Source organism: Vicugna pacos, chromosome 8, assembly GCF_048564905.1.
Source record: "Vicugna pacos chromosome 8, VicPac4, whole genome shotgun sequence".
NCBI classification, from domain to species: domain Eukaryota; kingdom Metazoa; phylum Chordata; class Mammalia; order Artiodactyla; family Camelidae; genus Vicugna; species Vicugna pacos.
The window spans coordinates 45,846,681-45,865,269 of NC_132994.1; the positions used below are offsets into that span (position 1 = coordinate 45,846,681).

The 18,589-nt window shown below is 40.0% G+C and overlaps 1 protein-coding gene across 4 annotated transcripts in view; it reads left to right on the top strand.

The window, feature by feature from the left end:
* The first annotated feature begins 16,305 nt into the window (after positions 1-16,305).
* TPD52L1 (TPD52 like 1) overlaps positions 16,306-18,589 on the top strand; it is a 78,762-nt gene continuing 76,478 nt past the window's right edge. The window contains exon 1 of one of the 4 annotated variants that reach the window (XM_072965827.1): positions 16,306-16,519. In XM_072965827.1, the coding sequence (XP_072821928.1) occupies positions 16,501-16,519 (19 nt within the window). In that variant the 5' untranslated portion in view covers positions 16,306-16,500. The remainder of the gene's footprint in view (positions 16,520-18,589) is intronic. The other 3 variants (XM_072965828.1, XM_072965829.1, XM_072965830.1) reach the window with 3 other exon arrangements.

An 18,589-nucleotide genomic window follows, 5' to 3' on the forward strand; every position in this document is an offset into this window, starting at 1 on the left:
TATTGCTATTAAATAAGCCAGGAAAGACCCCAAGTCTTTACATCAAAACATTCTTTGGAACTGAACAAATGTGCTTGAAGCTACAGGTAGCCATTTTTTATTATAAAAGTCTAGCTCTTTGCTTTTATTTCATCTAAAATTTGCTTTATAAAGCAAAAATAAATGTTTCTGAGGAGTACTGGTTCTGCTAGGATGGTTTAAATCCCTCATAGCCAATGCTGGCCCCTCCCTGTTGAGTACAACAAAAATAAAAAACAGCTACCTCAAAAGGTCAGAATAAATAAGATCAAGCAGATTGTGGTGGGAAATCAAAACATGGAGAAGCAACCCTCAAGGTGGTAAGGGTTTCCATTGTTTCACTCTAATGTTTTGCCCCAAAGGCATGGTTGTAGAGGACACAGCTGCTCAGATTCCCATAGAACCCTCTACCCTTTTTATCTGCCTTCAGAACCACAGAAATAAGACAGGGCGGGAGGGGAGACTGGAGGGGAAAAAGTGAAGAAGGAGAAATAAATGAAGAGAGGAAATCTCAGCAGAGAAATAGAAGCTATTTTTTAAAGAACCAAACTAAAATTTTGGAATTGAAAGATGCAATATCTGGGAAAATTCACTGGATGAATTCAAAAGTTCATAATGGAGATAGCAGAGTAAAAATTTGATAAACTTGAAAATAGATCAATAAAAATTATTCTATCTGAAGAACAGAAAGTAAAATGATCAGAGGGAAATGAATAGAATCTGAAGAATCTGTGGGACAATATCAAAAGTTCTAATGTATGTGCACTTGGACCCCCAGACAGAGAGAAGACAGAGATTGGAGGACATTAACTTGATTGTGGTGATGATTTATGAATGTGTGGAAACTCATTCAATAGTACCCTTTAAATTTGAATATAAAATTTAATGACAATTGTACTTCAATAAAGTTGTTTTAGAAGTTTAAAATTACATGTACATGGAAAGAAAGAAGAAAAATAAATGTTCTTACACTCAAGTAAGATTAGAATGATTTTTGTTTTCTTGTGTATTCTTTTTTGTATTTTCTAAATTCTCATTATATACATGTCCTTATTTTGTATTCAGTTTCTATGTTTTAAAATTGGGAAAAATTAAAACTATTTTATTCTAAATAAATGAATTAGGTTAAATATAGTATTATTCATCTGGCTATGAATTTGGGTACTTTCCATTAACGTTTTAAAGAAGACTTAAATTTTATATTTGTCTTATCTATTGGATATGTTGCATGATTAGTGTTTCTTGTTTTAGTTTACTTGAATTAGCACGCCTTAGAATTAAGTTTTGATTTCTGAAAGAGAAGAAAATCACAAAAATGCATGAATCAAAAATAGTGTCTTATGATTTGTAAAGGGTTCAGACTAAGCCCAAAATAGTGTATCCCAATCTATAACCCAAAGTGTGTATGGGTTAAAATTACCTTCTAAGTTAACGATTAATTTTTTTTACTTACAATGTGAAAACCGGCACAATCACCACGCTTTCCTATTATAATACTATGACAGTTGTTTCCACTGGCATTTTAAACATTATGTAAGAATTCTGTGTGTTCTTAAAACTATTAGTTTCCATATGTAACTATAAGAACTCATACTTTGTGAATGTGGGCAGGAGGAATAGATCACTTATTGAGGAAGTGTGTATTTCTTTGTCTTTGACGATTGGCTGGTATATAAACCTTAAATAGAAGAAGCCCAAGGCAATGGATTTTATAAACCGTTGTATTGCAAGTTATTTTCTCCTTTTTATAGGACCGTTTGGATTTTATCACATAGCTATCTTTTTCTTTATTAGAAGTTACAGAGTAAGCCAAATGGTCTTAATTTGCAGTTAAACTAAAGAGAAAGCAAATTAAGTATTAGACAACAATTTTGCAATAACCTATTCAGTGTTGCTGGTGGTGATTACATTTCCTCACCTCACTATCATATTAGCCTTAGCACTAGGCCTAGAGTCTCAGGCCACACCCTCCAAAAAAGCGGAGCCCAAGATTCCATCTTGCTTGAAGGTCATAGTTTATTCTGGGGATGTGAATTCAAGAAAGAGAAGTGAATTTGCCCACACTAACTAATATATATAAAATAGATAAACAGCAAGTTCATACTGTATAGCACAAGGAACTATATTCAATATCTTATAGTAACTTATGGTGAAAAATATGGAAACGAATATATGCATGTTCATGCATGCTGTACACCAGAAATTGACACAGCATTGTAAACTGACTATACTCAATAAAAATATATATAGAAATTTTTTTAAAAAAAGAGAAGTGAGCAGCTGGGAGAATGAAACAGGAAAGGAGGGTAGGCTTATTTAAGGATGCCTTATCCAGGCACAGGTGCCTCTGTGAGTACCAAGCCTCCATCAATCTACAGGTCCCTCTGAAAAGCCAGGTAAGATGTGCCTCAGGGATGCCCACCCCAAAGGCAGAAGTTTATTCAACCTGCTCTGATATTCATCCATCTGCTTTAATCCCCACTAGTCGAGGGTTGCTCCGTGGAACAGTAACTCCCTTATGCTTCCACGTACACGAATCTCAAGGACTCAACAGCCTCTTCAGGGCATCCAATGAAGTAAAAGTAGAGAATTCCCAAGATGGAAATCTGAGGCAGTTGCCGCCAGGTTATTCCTGCCAGCAACTGATGCCTTCCGTGTGGCTGAAGTCAAAGGATGGGCTGAGGAGACATGAGAGCATAAGAGGCAGCAATGCAATGGTGTAGGGATAAACAAACCAGCCAAAAAGAGAAATAAGACAATTTGTTAGGCATTTTAGGCAAGAAAAATCACATCAGCCTCCGATACACACACACACACACACACACACACACACACACACAACACACACAAGTACATGTGCTTGTGCACGTCCCGATGCTGGCTTCCATCAGATTTTGAGAGTCAGTTATGTTCATCTCTTTCAGATTCCCTGTTCAATATCAAGTTAGTAGTTTCAAATCAGCCAAGATGAGAGTGTTTACACTACAGAAACTGGCGATCTCTACACACCAGAGCACTTGTTTATTCGATGAGAGTGGGGCAGACAGCTGGTTTGCTGGTGGCCGACTACTGTGTGTGTGTGTATATGTTTGCACGTGCGTGTGGACACATATAATAAGGATATATAACTTATTTGAAAATTATACTTTACTAAAATAATAAAAATAAATTAAATTTTTTAAATAGTACAATGGGTTCCAAAATAGAAACTATCACAGGAGACTTTCCTTGAAGGAATAAACTTGAAAACTTGAGTAAAATGTTAATGTCACCACCTACCAACCCACAGATTAAATGGAGGAGGAGAGAAAGGGCCCCGCTGAGATAACAGTCACATGACAACCTGTTATGGCCTGAACAATGTACTCATGAAATTTATCAGACATTCAAGGACGGAGCCACATGGTACCAGTAGCCCTCTAATCCTTTCAAAGTTTCTCGTTTAAAACCAAGTGTGTTTTTATCATTCAAACATAGCCATTTGGGGTCTAAATTCAAAGTATTAAACTCATCATATCGCTTATTACTTCTGGCACTTAGAAAGATTTTACTTATAACTTACGATCCACAAGCTTCAATCAATTTAGAGGACAATCTGGTGGCCAAACGCAGCAAGGCTTGTCACAGAAAAGTACCTGTCCAAAGGGCCAGAACATACAAAAAGGGGAAAACTTGACAAAAGCCACTACTTCAATTCTGTGATTATATTTGCTGTCAGGAACCAGGGCTATTCTATTCACGTTTTTACCAAGCGATTTTTTAGTAAATATTGTGATGTAGGACTACTACCACATTTTAAATTCCACAATTTAAATTTCTTTCATGATAATTCCACTTCAATATAAACTTAAAATGGAAGCTTCTTGTGGGGAACACTCTAGCTTCTGGTGAAATGCAGTCAGCCGCATATAGTAGCTGAACAAAGACATGATTATTAAAACCATAATAATTATAGTGATTACACTGGAATCTCTCTTTGGATCTCTATCTCTTTTCTTTAATAGAGCACTCTCTTGGTCCTGATAAAAAGGCATTCAGTCCTCTTACTTCCAAAACGACGCAGAGTCATATAGCCAACAATGACTTTTGGTTTGAATTTATTCTTACCTTGTTACATGTCACTTTATTATATCATGAAACGCATCCAGTGTACAATGGTAAACTTAAGTGGCTTCTTCTCTTGCTTCTTTATATTTCTCTGAAAAATAAGCAAAAAATATTGTAACAAACTTCCAACACTTGTATTGACATTGTTATTGCTTGTGTGATGACTGCTTTTAACACTTTAGCACAATATTACACTGCTATAGGCCAGATGTAATGAATATGCTAAATGTGATGTATCTAATGCACATGAAGAGAAGCAAGAAGAGATGAACTTAAAGATGTATGGTGAGGTCCTTTAGCAGCTGGTTGACAGTGAAATTGGAAGCTTTAGTTTCAGACAGAATTGTCTCAACTAATAACTGCCTTACCATGTAATTTGGGGCAAAATTAATTAATCTCTCTAAGCCTCAGTCTCTTTGTCTATAAACAAGGAATGCAAAGAATGCAATATAACCGAACTCACATCTTAGTTATATAATTCTTGTAAATTATAACTCAGATGATCTATATCAAAGCCTTAGCACAGTGTATGGAACAATGTCAAATTCAAAAGATCAAATAGAAACAATGCATTTTTATTATCAGAAATAATCTCATCTATAAAATAGAGATAATAATAGCTCTTTTCAAGGGATATTGTGAGGAGTAAGTGAATTTATATATGTAAATTGCCTAGCAAAATGCTTAAAACAAAATAGATAATCAAGAAATGATAGCTATTGTCATCATTGGATTTGTTGCCACTGAAATAAGGTCATCCTTTACAAGCTTATGTTTTCAAGACATAAGCTTTGGAGCCCTCTGGCGTTCATATTATACACTGCAATTTCGAATCGGTAGAATTAAGCTAATTTAGGTCCATATTTTCTCAAAGTATCATTTACATACGACTTTGCCATATCCAAAAGAGCGGCTACTTTTAAAATATTTTTATTTAATCTGACATTTATTAAGGGAAAAGCAATATATTTCCAACCAGTTTTCTATCATGTTAAACGGAAAAACAGTATTTTTTAACATTTGTTAAATACATAACTGCTAACAGAGAAAATTGCAATTTGGGTACCAACCAGAATTATATCTCATAAAACACTTGAGAAATCTTATTTTATATTAGTAGGTTTCATGATATGAAGTGTCAGGGGAGTCTTCAAAGAGGGAGCAATTTTTAAAACTTGAATCTTAAAGAATTATGAGACATTAGTTTGATGGACACGAGGACGAAAGACTCTCCCAACAGAAATTAAAGTACGTGTAAATGTAGAGATCTGTGGAAGCACTTGCCTCATTGCAGAAACTGTAAAAGGTTACAGATGGTTGGACCCCAGAGTACCAGTGAGTAATTGGCGTGGGCGTGGCCATACCGGGGACGGCCTCCTGTGACATGCGGAAGACTGTGGATTTGTTTCATGTAAAGTCATCATTTTCCCAAGAATAGAGTTCCCCAAGATTTTAGCAAATACTTCTCCTCACACCCCTCAAAATGTGCGTGTGTGTCAAGTTTGTAAAACGCTGAGTTAAACCAAATTACACAGTATTTTTTTATGCAGAAATAGTCACAGCACAGTAAAATTCTGAGAATTATAATATGCATATGTCATGAATTTTAAACTATAAGAGCTAAAAATGGTTCTAGGGCAACACCAGTTTGAAGTCAGTAACATAGGCCTCTAAAAAAGTAAAAAGAAATTCATTAAATAAAGTAACAGAGCTTATTGAAAGACATGACAAAACCTAAGAGATAAAAAGAACAGATAGAAGGAAAGACTTCTTAGGACAAGAGAAAAATCACACGCCAAGCAGAAATTAGTACAACAACAAGTAAATCCAAGTAACAGAAAACAGAATCACGATGATAGAATAAAAGGTATAATAAATGCTCAACAGTAACACTCAAATTATAGAAAAATTATTTCCTTTTTATTTGAATAATTATATTTTGCACTTCAAAAGTCTTTTGCTGCTTTTATGGAAGATGACAGATGTAGGTGGAACACTTCAGCTTATGAAAAGCAGAAATCAGTTGTGACTCCTAGCTGTGAGTTATCAGAACCAGAGGGCATGTGAGTGTGTGTACGTCTGTGCAGGGCAGTGTTTTGACAAAAGTGAGCTGGAGATAAAGAGAGGTGGAATGAAAAAATCTAATAAGGTAGGAAGCAAAACTCCTTGAATATATGAAGAGAACAAGGGGAGGAAAATCCTTTTTCCGGCGGATATTGAATTATTCAAGCAGTTTGATGGATCCTGTTTGCTCTCAAATTGATTTTATTAACTAGCATTTAGAGTGGCTGCTCTCCTCATTTGACAGTTATGGGGAATAATTACTCATTTTCCGTTCTGAACTGGTTTGGAATGTCACAATGCTTGAGAGTTCCTGCAGCTTGTCAGATCATGTTAATGCTCTTCATTTTACCTAGTGAATGTTTTAAACTGTTAACCCAGCTCATGAATAGAATAGCCCTTTTCTTCCTCCTCCGAACAAAGATAATTGGTTAACAGATGTCATTGGATATGCAGAAAGTGAAGCATCCTGGTATAGATGTAAGTCAATATTTTTAAGAGAAAGTCAGCATATTTTTTCTTTTCTTTCAAATTCTTCCACTGATGTTATGCAACATTTATTTCAGATGAATTTTGTCAATTAAATTTGGTTTTTAATTTATATTTTCACTGAATATACCCTAATATTATTACATGGTGAACTCTGATTGTAATTTTTTTAAGTGTTCCCAGGAATGAAGGGAAAGAAAATTAGAAATTGGAGGCAGTCTGGCATCTGTGTTAAGAGTACAGGCTGAGGAATTTAATCTGGTCACAGACCAGCTCCATTGTCACCAGCTATCTGACCTAAGCCAGTTAAACAATCTAAGACTCAGTTTCTTTGTTTGTAAGATGGGTTAAAATAATACCTCCCTCCAAGGAGATTTTATGTGTGTGAGGTTATTTTATTATTTTGGCATAGTCTAAAATTAACTTGTTAATGTTTGACTTAAAATCAGTATTATTACTTTGGGGTTTTTTTTTTTAAATGAAAATTAGAATGTGACCTCTAATAGTACAGATAATGAACCATCAGGCATTCCAGGTTTCCTTTCAGTTCTGCTGATGTATCCAACCTTATCTATAACTAATTTCCAGAATTAACCCTCCACTGTACTGCGGCTGGTCTTGTTGACCAGCCTTCTCCTCCTGTACCATCCTTACACCTGTCGCCATGCGTTTCCCTCTGCCTAGAGAGCCCTTCCTTCTCTCCACCAACCATTTCTGACTGTGCAACACTCTACTTACTTGTCCTCGGATGCCTGCCTGATTTGGCTGGTAAACACACTGATTCTGAAACTTTCTGATCCCAATCATGGTATGGAACGTTTCTATGTTTCTTTGCACGTATTACTGCTATATTATAAATGACGAAAGATAAGCTTGTTTCTAACATTTCTCTGGATCGCCTTGGAATTATCTTTCTTGCTTTAAATAACTGCCATTTTCTAAGGATTCCAGCTGGATCTTCCTTTCAAGGCAGGTCCCTAATTCTCTTCTATGGTATCCGTATGTGATCATAAATCATTAGAGTACCCATTTGTAAGAACACATTTGTTTTTTTAACAGCTGCCTTCAAGTTATCTAGAAAACTGCCTACTGGGAGAATTTCAGGCATCAAGAGTCAGGAGTAATTTTTGGCAAAGAGCTGTACTGACACCTCATAAAACACTCCAAGTGGTTGCCTGTCTACTCTGCCCATATATAAACTCATCCTAGATCAATAGGGTAATATTTAAATGTGAGGTCTATTGCTTCTTCAAAGACTAGAAAATAAGGAAAACTGTAATGAGAAAACCTTGCATGAGCAAATTTACATTTAGCAAATGAAAACTTCAAATTTCTAATTCTCATAATACAATAGATCAGAGAGCCTTATACCATCCCACAGGTAAAAATATAAATATTCCTAAATTATTGAAAATGTTAAATGCAGTTTTAAATGACAAGATGACGCTAAAAACTAGTAAGGGAGATATGAGGACAGGAGTGGATTATGAGCAAATATCTGGGAAGTGAGATACCTTGGAGGCATATTTCAGATTCTTATTTCCATTCAGAGAGAAATAAGAAAAAAGGTCTTGGAACTATAAAAAATGGACCGAGGGGCAAATAGAAAAATAGTCTTCATAAAGTTGAAACTCAACAGAAAATACAAGGTACCTAGGAATGAATATAACAAAAGATGTTTAAGGTCTTTAGGAAGACTATGGTAAGACTTTGTTGGAAGTTATTAAAGGAGACATAAATGAATGGAGTTAGCTACTATGGTTATGGATGGGAGATCCATAGGTTTTATGAATTTTTGATCAAAATTCTAGTGGCAGTTTTTGTAGAATTTGTCTTGCTAATTCTGCAATATATGCAAAAGAATAAAGAGCTATGTATAGCCAAGACACATTTGAAGAAGTATAAGCTAGAAGACGTCCCTGAGTAGATTTAAATTTTAGTATAAAATTGTATTAATTAAGATACTACAGTGTTGGCCTAGGGATAGGTAAATTGATCAGCAGAACAAAATAGATATTCCAGAAATTAAATCACATACTTATGGAAATATCATATTTGATAGAGTTGACATTGCGAATTTATTGGAAAAAAAGATGTACTCATAATTGACCTGAGATGGTATGGGGGAAAATACACTTGGATCCCCTCTTTACACTCTAAGTGAAGTTAAATTCACTTAAATTGAAAGAAAATTTTACTTAAATATGAAAGACTAAATATTTAGACCTTTAGAAGAAAATGCATGGGGGTATATATTAATAACTCCAGGGTAATACATATTTTCTTTTACCAAACAGAAAAGCACAAAAAGTAAGTGAAAACAGATCAGTTAGTTCACCATATTAAAATCAGAATGCCAATCAATTATAAAACACAAAAAACAAGGGAGAAGAGAAACTACAAAGTGGGAGAAAATGTTTGCAATCTATGTAACTGACAAACGACTAGTACACAGAACGTGCACAGAATTCCCAGAGGTTAACCAGATAGTGCAAACAACCCAGTAGAGAAGGGGGCAAGAGAAAGGAAGAGGTGCATTACAGAAGAGGAAACAGAAAGGTAAATAATCATATGAAAATACACTTAATCTCATTATTCTAGGACATGCATATGAAGACCACAATGAAATACAGTTTTATACCCACTAGACTGGCAACACTTCAGAAACATTCTATTTAAGTAAAAAGGTTCATAAAGAAAAATCTATTGATGACATTTGTGCAGATAATTATAAAGATTAATATTGATCATATTAGTCCACTCCATTGTACAGCCTAAAAATTTGCAACACATTTTACATATTGGCAAGGATACGGAACAAGTAGAATTCTCATACACTGAGAGCATGAGCGGGAAAGAAAATTTTAAAAATAATTTAGTTATATCATAAAATTGAATATTTTATACCATTCAAGCCAGCAATTTCACTCCTAAGTATACACTTTTACAAAAATGTTGTACAATTGCACCAGATTATATTTACAAAAATGTGCAAAGTAGCCCTGGTTTATGATAGCGAAAAAAAAAAAAAGGAAGCAACTTAAATGATATTTGAAGGGAAAATGGTTATATAAATTACATTATGTATTTAGCCCAACAAAAATTATATGTGTTCCTTGCCTTAAAATAATTTTAAAAATTTAAATGTTTATTTTAGTCAATGGAAAAATAGTCTATGTTCATTAAAGCACAACTGGAAAAATTCAGAAATCAAATCATTTGTAGTCCAGTAACTCAAACAACTATTATTGGCATATTGTATTCCCTTCATCTTTTAAAAACATAGGTTGCCTGACTTTAAACATGATTGAAATGGAGTTTTCTATATATTTCTACCTTGATCTTTTTTTTCTTTTGTGAACCCTGTATCATATTCTTTTCCACGGTACCATATATTTTTGTTTTATTATCTACTCCTTGGAATCATAATTTTAAAGGACATTTCATGTTTTCAACTTATTTCATAATTTTCTCATAGCTGGAACTTTGGGGTTTTTGAAAATTCTTATGATGATCATTTTCCACAAATGGATTTTTGTGCATATTTTTTCTGTGCTTAGAAATGATTTTAGGAGAGATGATCGTAAGTGGGATAACAGGGCCAGTGTTACTTATCAGAGTAATTGTGCCAACTTACTGTCCCACATTACCCGGTTCATGGGACGTTGGCACTGGGTTAGCAAGTGGGATCATACTCATAAAACAGAAAATTATGGCTCTGATGTTGTTTCTGATCTGGGTGAATAACACCGCCTTCCACCTGGTTGTGCAAGTCTGAAATCTGGGAGACACTCGTGACACCTGCGTTTCCCTCACGCCCACACGTAGTCCAATACCATGCCTTACTGTTTAACCTTCCAAATAGTTCTCAGATCTCTCCACTTCTTTCCAAAAATTTTCAATTTTTTCCCATTTTAAAAATGAACTTCAAAAAATGTCTTGTTTAGTCTTGGTAAAATCATTTCACAGATTTTTACAATATAACATGATTGTTTTATGCTTAAACAATTTTTTTAAGTTCTGAAATTAACTTATAACACTCTGGATCCATGAGCAAAAAAGAAAATTTGCAGATTTTTTTTACATAGAGTATGTGTTTGATTGAAATTAGTGAAGGTAAAATGCAGATAATTCCTGAGTTAATTATGACTTAATACTACTAATTGACTTGTTAATTTTTCCTGTATATTTTGCTTCATCAACTTATTATAGAAAAGTTCCCTGTAGAAACAGATTTCTCCTCACTCATGAGGAAGACTTCCTACCAAACAACAACTTCTGAGAGAAAGCTCATGAAAGAGTTTTCTCTGAACAATTCTGTAAGTGCATTTTCCCTACTAGTTTTTATTAAAAAGTTTAAATAGTACAATATTAAATATAAAGTATTAGAATATTTGAAGAATTGAGGCTTACAGTGCTTTTAAGAATTTTTCAATTCCAAAATGATTCTTTTTAATAATCTATTAATTATGGGTTTACTTTTCCTTCTTGCACAAATATGTTGGCAGTATACAGTGTTTATTTTATATATTTATGTAATATACTGGGCAATATGCAGTATTTCAAATCAAATTTAAATTGCTTTATTCCATTTTATAGTTTGCGAAGTCAAAAGTTACTATTATTCACTTACATCCCTAGCAGAGCTGACATTCTGATTGGACCTTACCCGAGACAAGCCTACCTACCAGGCCAGCTCCCTGGTGTAACAGAGGTTACATTGGCGCGCTCTTATTGACCTACTGCAGGTTTTATGAACAATTTGTATTGCCTATCACATTTATTTAAGACCCAGGTCAGATTATTTCAGAGTGTCAGAGTCACTTTGAAGCTTTAGAAAGTAGTAACTGCAGTCACTAAACAAGCCTTTGCCATAGTGCAGTGTCGTCTGTGATCGACCTTGTGGCTGGAGACAATAGATATGAGCACTGTCATTAAGCTATCACCCCGATTTCTGCTTACCCAAATAAACGAGCCGCCTGGCTCCTCTAAAACGATCCCTAAAGACCTTACCAATAATCTTTGTGATGTTCTACTCAACCTTTCTCTAATTTTTCAATGTCACTTGTAAACAATGAAGCCAGAAGTGTGGGCTGTGTTTGAAAAGGAACGAACGAAATCCACCTCTCCGTTTTTGTTTTACAAGCACGCACGGTAATGGCCATTTATCGAGAGGTCAAACCCCGGCAAGGGCGGCCCTGGAAACAGCACTAACCACAGACGCTCTAACAGCAACAAGCCATCCCGGAGGCTTTTGTATAGAAATTGCACCTCTGCATGAACAAGTCAGAAATCCTCTAAGGAATGAGAAAAATCAGGTAAGAAGGGAGCTGACTGCATGGTAGACACCTTGTCTTTTCATTCTGTCCTTTTGTGCTTCTCTCTTGGAGTTCTCCTGTTTCCATCACCCCCGCCACGTCCCGTGGTGGCCCAGCCCTGGTTGACAGCACTCCCCTTTTTTCCTTCCTGAGGGCTCCTGAAAGAGTTGAACATTTTTGAAAGGAAACGTAATAAACACTAAGCGGAAAAAAATACCAAGCAATAAACAAAAGAAATACAAGCAGCCTGAAAATAGCCAATTTTGCAAACCACAGGTTTTGGGATCTGAGAAAACCAAACGCTAACCATAAAATGACTGGTGCAGGCAGGGCTTCCCTCCTCCCAGCATCTCAGATTCCTCGTGTCTGATGGTCATATTCCAACATGTAAGTGAAGTCTTCCCCAACCTCCTGCTACCTGTCTCTCAAGAAAAGAGATTGGGCTAAGAACGCTGTCACTGCAAAGTCAAGTGTCTCCCCGGGCAGAATGGATATGGACTTGTCCAATCTCAAATAAAAGAATGAACATCTAGCACTTCCCTCATGCAGAGTTACAGGGCAAAGCCACATGGGTCCCTTTCTCCAGCCCCCTGGGAATGTGGGCTCACTCGCTGGTTCTCTCCCCTTAACTTCCACAACCCACACGCAGCTCAAGGGAACGCCTAGATGTAGGTGTAGGTGCAGTGGTGTAGGAAACCACACTTCTTGGAAAGGTGGGAAGTTCAATGTGACATTCACACTGACCTACTATTTCTCAAAACTTTCTGACCTATGGCACTGTCAAGGCCAAGTCCCCGTTGTCTGCTGGGAGGAGGGAAGGACAGGGTAAGATATCCAGACAGACCAATGTCTCAGCTCCCCTTCAAACTTCTCTTCCCTCCCCAGCTCCCTTGGACGTAGGGGCAGAAAATCCTTGCCCTGCACACATTTCTTTTCTACTTCATTATTTTCCGTTTATGTTGGTGGCAATTTTTTAATTAGTAAAAGCTTCATCATTGCTGTGGATAGTTTCCTTTCTTCTTTCCCTCCTTAATGGAGGTGCAGGGGATTGAACGCAGGACCTCATGCATGCCAAGCACAGCTCTACCAGTGAGCTATGCCCCCCACCCCCTATTGCTGTGGAGAGTTTCTAAAACAGTCATTCTCAATTTTAGTAGTACCTTAATATTACCTGGAGAACTTTCGAAAAATAAATCAAATCAAAATGCCTGGGAAATGGGGTCCGGGTATGAGAAATGTTTAAAAGCCCCTCGTGTGGCGCAGATACACAAGTGGGCCAGGAAACACTGCTCTAGTCCCGTGGGACAGGAGGGAAAGAACACATTAATTAATACCTCATAGAGCATCCTGCTACAAAATGCAGAAACTGAGGCACAGAGAGGTGAAGAAACTTGCCTTGGGTTACACAGCTAGTCATTTTCAGAGTGGGAATCAGAGCCCACGTTCCCCTTAAGTGTATTAGTAACGGTCATAGAGTGGCAGTTTCATCTGTCCTTTCTTATTCCTTTCTCAAATTTCTGTGCCCTGCACATCTCCCAGGGGCACCCTCAGTGCCTTACGTTACAAGTGACCCAGAACTGACTTAGGCAGGACTGTTGGGCACACCTTCCCTTTGGACGTTTAAGATTTCCACTGCATCCCCACCTCTGCAGAAAGATCAACTCAGGAGGAGTGAACCTGGTTTTCGCTGACTTAACCAAACACCCACCCATGGTTTTCCACGTGAAGTAGTTATAGAGACGAAGAACAAGAGGGTGCAGACGGCTATTTCACTAAGCTTTAAAGAAGTGAAGGAAATTCACCATCCTACGTGGCAAGGAAAAGAGAGAGGACATAAGGACCGCCTCCCTTGGCTAAGCCATTGTGTGGAGACGAACAAAACATACCTAGTCAATTCCTTCATCCTTCGAGACCCAGCTGAGGCAAGTACCCTCAGAGCATCCTCCCTTTACCCTCTCCCTTGTCTGAGTTAGTGTGCTCATGTGCACGCTCGGCTTTACAGATGCATGATGTTGCCCTGCTTTGTAAAGCATCTACTCTTCCCTCCTCCTCACCAGACCATGAACTCCCTGGGTAAAAAGGACAATGCCTCTACCTGCATCCACAGCATCTAGCACACTCCCGGCACATTGAAGATATCCAGTAGCTATTTCTGAATAAATATTAATATTTTATAATTATAAACTGTGATAAAAACATTAAGGGGGCAGTACCTTAAAACGTCATAAATCAGAAAAAATGAGTCAGAGTCTGGAAGAAGGTGAAGATGACTCAAGCTGCGAAGTCATGAACTATTTTTAGTTCCTTTTAATAGCCAGGAGTCACCTCTAACCTGGCATTTCATGTCCAGGGTAGAGAGGACCAGAACAACTGAATAGACTCTAAAAGCAATGTAATCATTGATTCTGGTTCGTCACTTGGCGCACCCATGGTCTCTATCACTGAAAGCCATTTAAAAGCCCTATGCTTGGTGTTGTGTACAGCAGTTTTCATGGCAATGATTACAAACCAGGGGTATCTTCAATATGACAAAAAAACACTGCCATGTTTATACACGTGCCAGGAAATCATGAGTGTTCCTTCTTTCAAGCAAAAATGTAAGAGCCCATTCATGTTTATTAGTCTGTGCTCTGAGAGTAACTATGCTTTGAGAGATAAAATGGAACCTACTGGTTAGTTAACTGTTTATTCAGTAAATCTTGTTTGCTCTATGAATTTGTATAAGGCTCTTTGACAGGAAATATGAGAGGCTCAACCTAAGACCCACACTGGACCCTGACAGCCTTTACCATCTAAGAAAGGGGAAAAAAAGCCCTGAGAAATATAGCAAATCATTTAAGATCAAATGTAAATAAATACTACAGTGTGTTTTGCAGATGAAGACTGTAGCTGGCAAGAAAAGGGGAGCTCTGTGACAGCTGAAGACCTGAGGAGGAGAGGCAAGGGCTGAGATTTCTCAGTCCCTGTCATGTTCTCTAGTCACGTTGCCAGGCCAGGCAGAGGACTGTGAATTTCTAGTCCTTTCTCTGAAAATGGGACTGTTTTATCAACCTATAGGTATGGCCCATAGGTTTCGAATTAGAAAATACATACACAGCTTTTTACTCGCAGATTCCATATTAGTGAATTTGCCTCCACACTAAAATTTCTTTGTGACACCACCAGAGTCAACACAGTGCTTCATGGTTCCTCCCAGACATGCACAGAGCCCTGAAAAAATTGGGGTGGACAGGTGCACACCACCCAACAAGGCTAATCTCTGCCTTCTTTGTGTCAGCTCTCAGAGTGTAAACAAGTGCCCCTCCCACAGACTCACAGACTTCTGTGTGTTTTGGAGGATGATTTTGCTACTTAAAATGGCCTCCAAGCATAGTGCCAAAGTGCTGTCTAGTACCTTAGTGCCGAAAGGCTGTATGTGCCTTAGGGAGAAATGCATATATTAAGTAAGCTTAATAAGTTTTATTCAGGTGTGAGTTACAGTGCTGTTGGCCGGGAGCACAATGTGAATGTTAACAGTGTGTATTAAATGAGGTATGTTAAAACAGAAGCGTACAGAACACAAAGTTATACATTGGTCGGTTGACAAAAGTCTCAGGTACAGAGGGTCGGAGGAACTTAACACGGTATTTCCACTAGGAGCAGTGGTTCCCTATTGTAAGTCCACCCTCCTTCCTCTGCCCCAGAGCAATGGCCCACTAGGCAGTGGTCCATGGCTCTCTCCCCTGGCGTAGGGAGGTGCTTCACAACGAACTGTCCCATTAAAAACAAACACAAAACTTCATCTCCAGTATTCTGACTCCAAGTATCAATTGTGGTACCTCATCTAGGAGATTAATTCATCTTTATTTCTTTTTGTTGATGGTTGATACCCTCTCCCTTGATTTAGATTTATGCATTACTTTTACTCCACATTCCCTGTAGTCATAGATTCCAAAGCCAATGGGCGTGAATACATACGTGTCACTGTTTAATGAGAGACGAATTCAGGTCTGTAGACCTTACTGTGTGACTTGAAGTGATTCCTGCAGACGATTCTGACTTTGAGTATTTACGTAGACCATGGTGATACCCAAAAGAAAAAATGTTTTTATCTTTATGGATTACTTCATTGAACCATATACAATAGGTATCAATAAATAGATTCACTAAAAAAAAAAACCAAAAAATGAAGGCACCGCCGACTCCCGGCGTCTTTGGGCTGAGCACGCGCCCTGAGCCCGGCGCGGGCGCCCCCCGCCCGATGCGCGAAGCGGCCGGCAGGGGGCGCAAAGCGGCGGGCGCCGTCCCCGCGAGGTCTCGGCCAGGTAGACTGGAAGGGGCGGAGGTAACCAGCAGGGCCTGAGGAGGCCGCCCCGCGGGCCCCACCCCCTCCACGCCGAGCTCGCGACACGCGTGCGGAGAGAGGACGCGAGCGGCTGCGCCAGCTGCGTTCCAAGCTCGGGCACCGCAGCTGCTTCTCCGCCAAGCGCCAGGCGTCCCCGCGGCGCTCAGTCCGAAGTCGGCCACCATGGAGGCGCAGGCACGAGGTGAGTGGTCGCCGACCGCCCCGAGGGCCAGGCCCGGCGCGTGGAAAGGCCCTTTCCCAGCAGCACCCAACTTTGCTCGCAGAGCGGAACGGCGACTTCTCCACACGCCCGCGGCTCTGCCCCTGCCCGCGCCTGTGGGAGAATTCCTGCTCCCCAAACTCAGGATGTGCTGCGGGGCTGGGGACCGAGGAAGGAGGCGTTACGGGAGAGGACCCTCCGCAGGAAGAGAGCGCCCGCGGGACGCTCTACTCTGTCCCGGCCGCTCGCCCTCGCGCTCCCCGAGCCTCGGGGTGCCCAGAGGACCTGTTGGGCAGGCTCCGGAGTCCGCGTTCCGCGCCTTTCGCCCGCGGGGAGCGGTGGCGGAGCGCGGGTCCTGTCGCCCTGGGCGGTGGGCTCGCGTCCGGCAGCTCCCAAGTTCGGGGCTCGGCGCGCCGCGCGCCGAGGTGCTGGCTCCACAGAGACGCGGGTCTCCGGCCACGCGAGGGGCTTCTAGCGCTGGGACCTGCCTTTCGAGGCGAGGGGAGCGTCACCCACCCGCAGGTCTCCAGCACATCGGAGCGTATGTCCCTGTTTCCCACGGTCGGGGAGGGACCTCTGCCTCCGCACCCGCGCGGGGTCGCTGGCCGCGGTTTGGCTGCCCGGCTCCCAGCTTCTGGGGTCGCCCGCTCGAGGAGCCCGCGACACATTGACGAAGGGCAGCCTCGTGTCTTGGGGTCCCTCTGCGACCAGAGTTAGGGAATCCCGATGGAATCGGGACAAGAATGAGAGTAAATGGACGGTGGAAAGAAGCCGAGGGGGGCGGATGTGGAGCACGAGGCTGGACACTGGCTCTGGAGCCTGTCTTGGGAGCAAGCAACATTGCCCCCAAGAAGGAAAGAGATGCGAGGTCAGCCTTTTTTTCAGCCCTTAGAACAGTCATCACCACCTTTCTCCCACACTGCAGGAAATTCTGTGATGGCTTTGAAAATAAAGAAAGCCCGTTTGGGGGAAAAAAAGGGGGAAAAGAAGGAAAAAGAAGAGGTTCATGACCCTATGCGCTCGCCCTTTAGGGGCCGAAGCGTCCTTAATGCCAGCAGCTCGGCGGGTGCTTGGGCCTGGAGCCACCCAATAGGTTTGCTGCCAGAATTACAATGGTCTGAACAACACAAACCATCCTCGTTCGTTCCATCAGCCAAGATCCTGTCCATAAAGCTGCCGCTTCCAGTATATTTTTTTCCCCGTTATCTAAATAGGAAAGGAGAATTCAATTAAGGGTAGGGGGTTGTTGGTCAACTTCAAAACTGGAGGTCAGGTTGGACCTAAGCTGAAGCAGGTGGGAGCAACACTGGAGTTTTCCAACCTGCTTTGCATAGTAGAATTATTTGCAGAATCTTAAATACTGGCCCTGGCTGATCCCAGACCAATCAGATTGGAATCCCTGGGGCCTGGGTATCCGTATCTTTGAAAACTTCCCAGGTAAATCTATAACTCAGTGAGGATGGAGAAAAACTGCAGCCAGTAGGAAACATTCATCAGATTTCTGAAACTACAGATTGGACCCACTGTCACTGCCTTGCTTTACTCGTGAGATTTACTCAACAAATATTCCAGTGCTTTCCTTTGCTAAACGCTGTGCTAAGATGAACCAACACAGCCTTGATTTCTGCTTTGGGAAATTTACAGTGGAGGAAAAGGCAGATAGTAACTTGATAGTTATGTGATAAAGTGTGGAATTGCAACTATCTTAGTGATACGAAAGAGGGCCAGAGTGCAGGGAGAGCCTGAAAAACATCTGGCCCAGTGGGTAATAATCCAGCGAGTGGAGTTTCTTTACTGTGTCCCTGTTTCTGTTCTTTGTGCTTTACGTGTGTTGACTCATTTCTACTTCACGACAGTCTCATGAGGTAGGTAGTGTTCTTCCCATTCTCCAGAAAGGAAGGAAGCAAAAGATGTAACTTCCTTGTGACATCAAGTAACCAGTAGCAGAGTTGACGCTGGGAGAGCCCAGTTCCCGCTCCCCCACCCCGCCCCTCAAAGCCTACCACTTTCAGAGGAAAGGTAAAACTTAAGTTCCCCCCTGCCCACCATCTC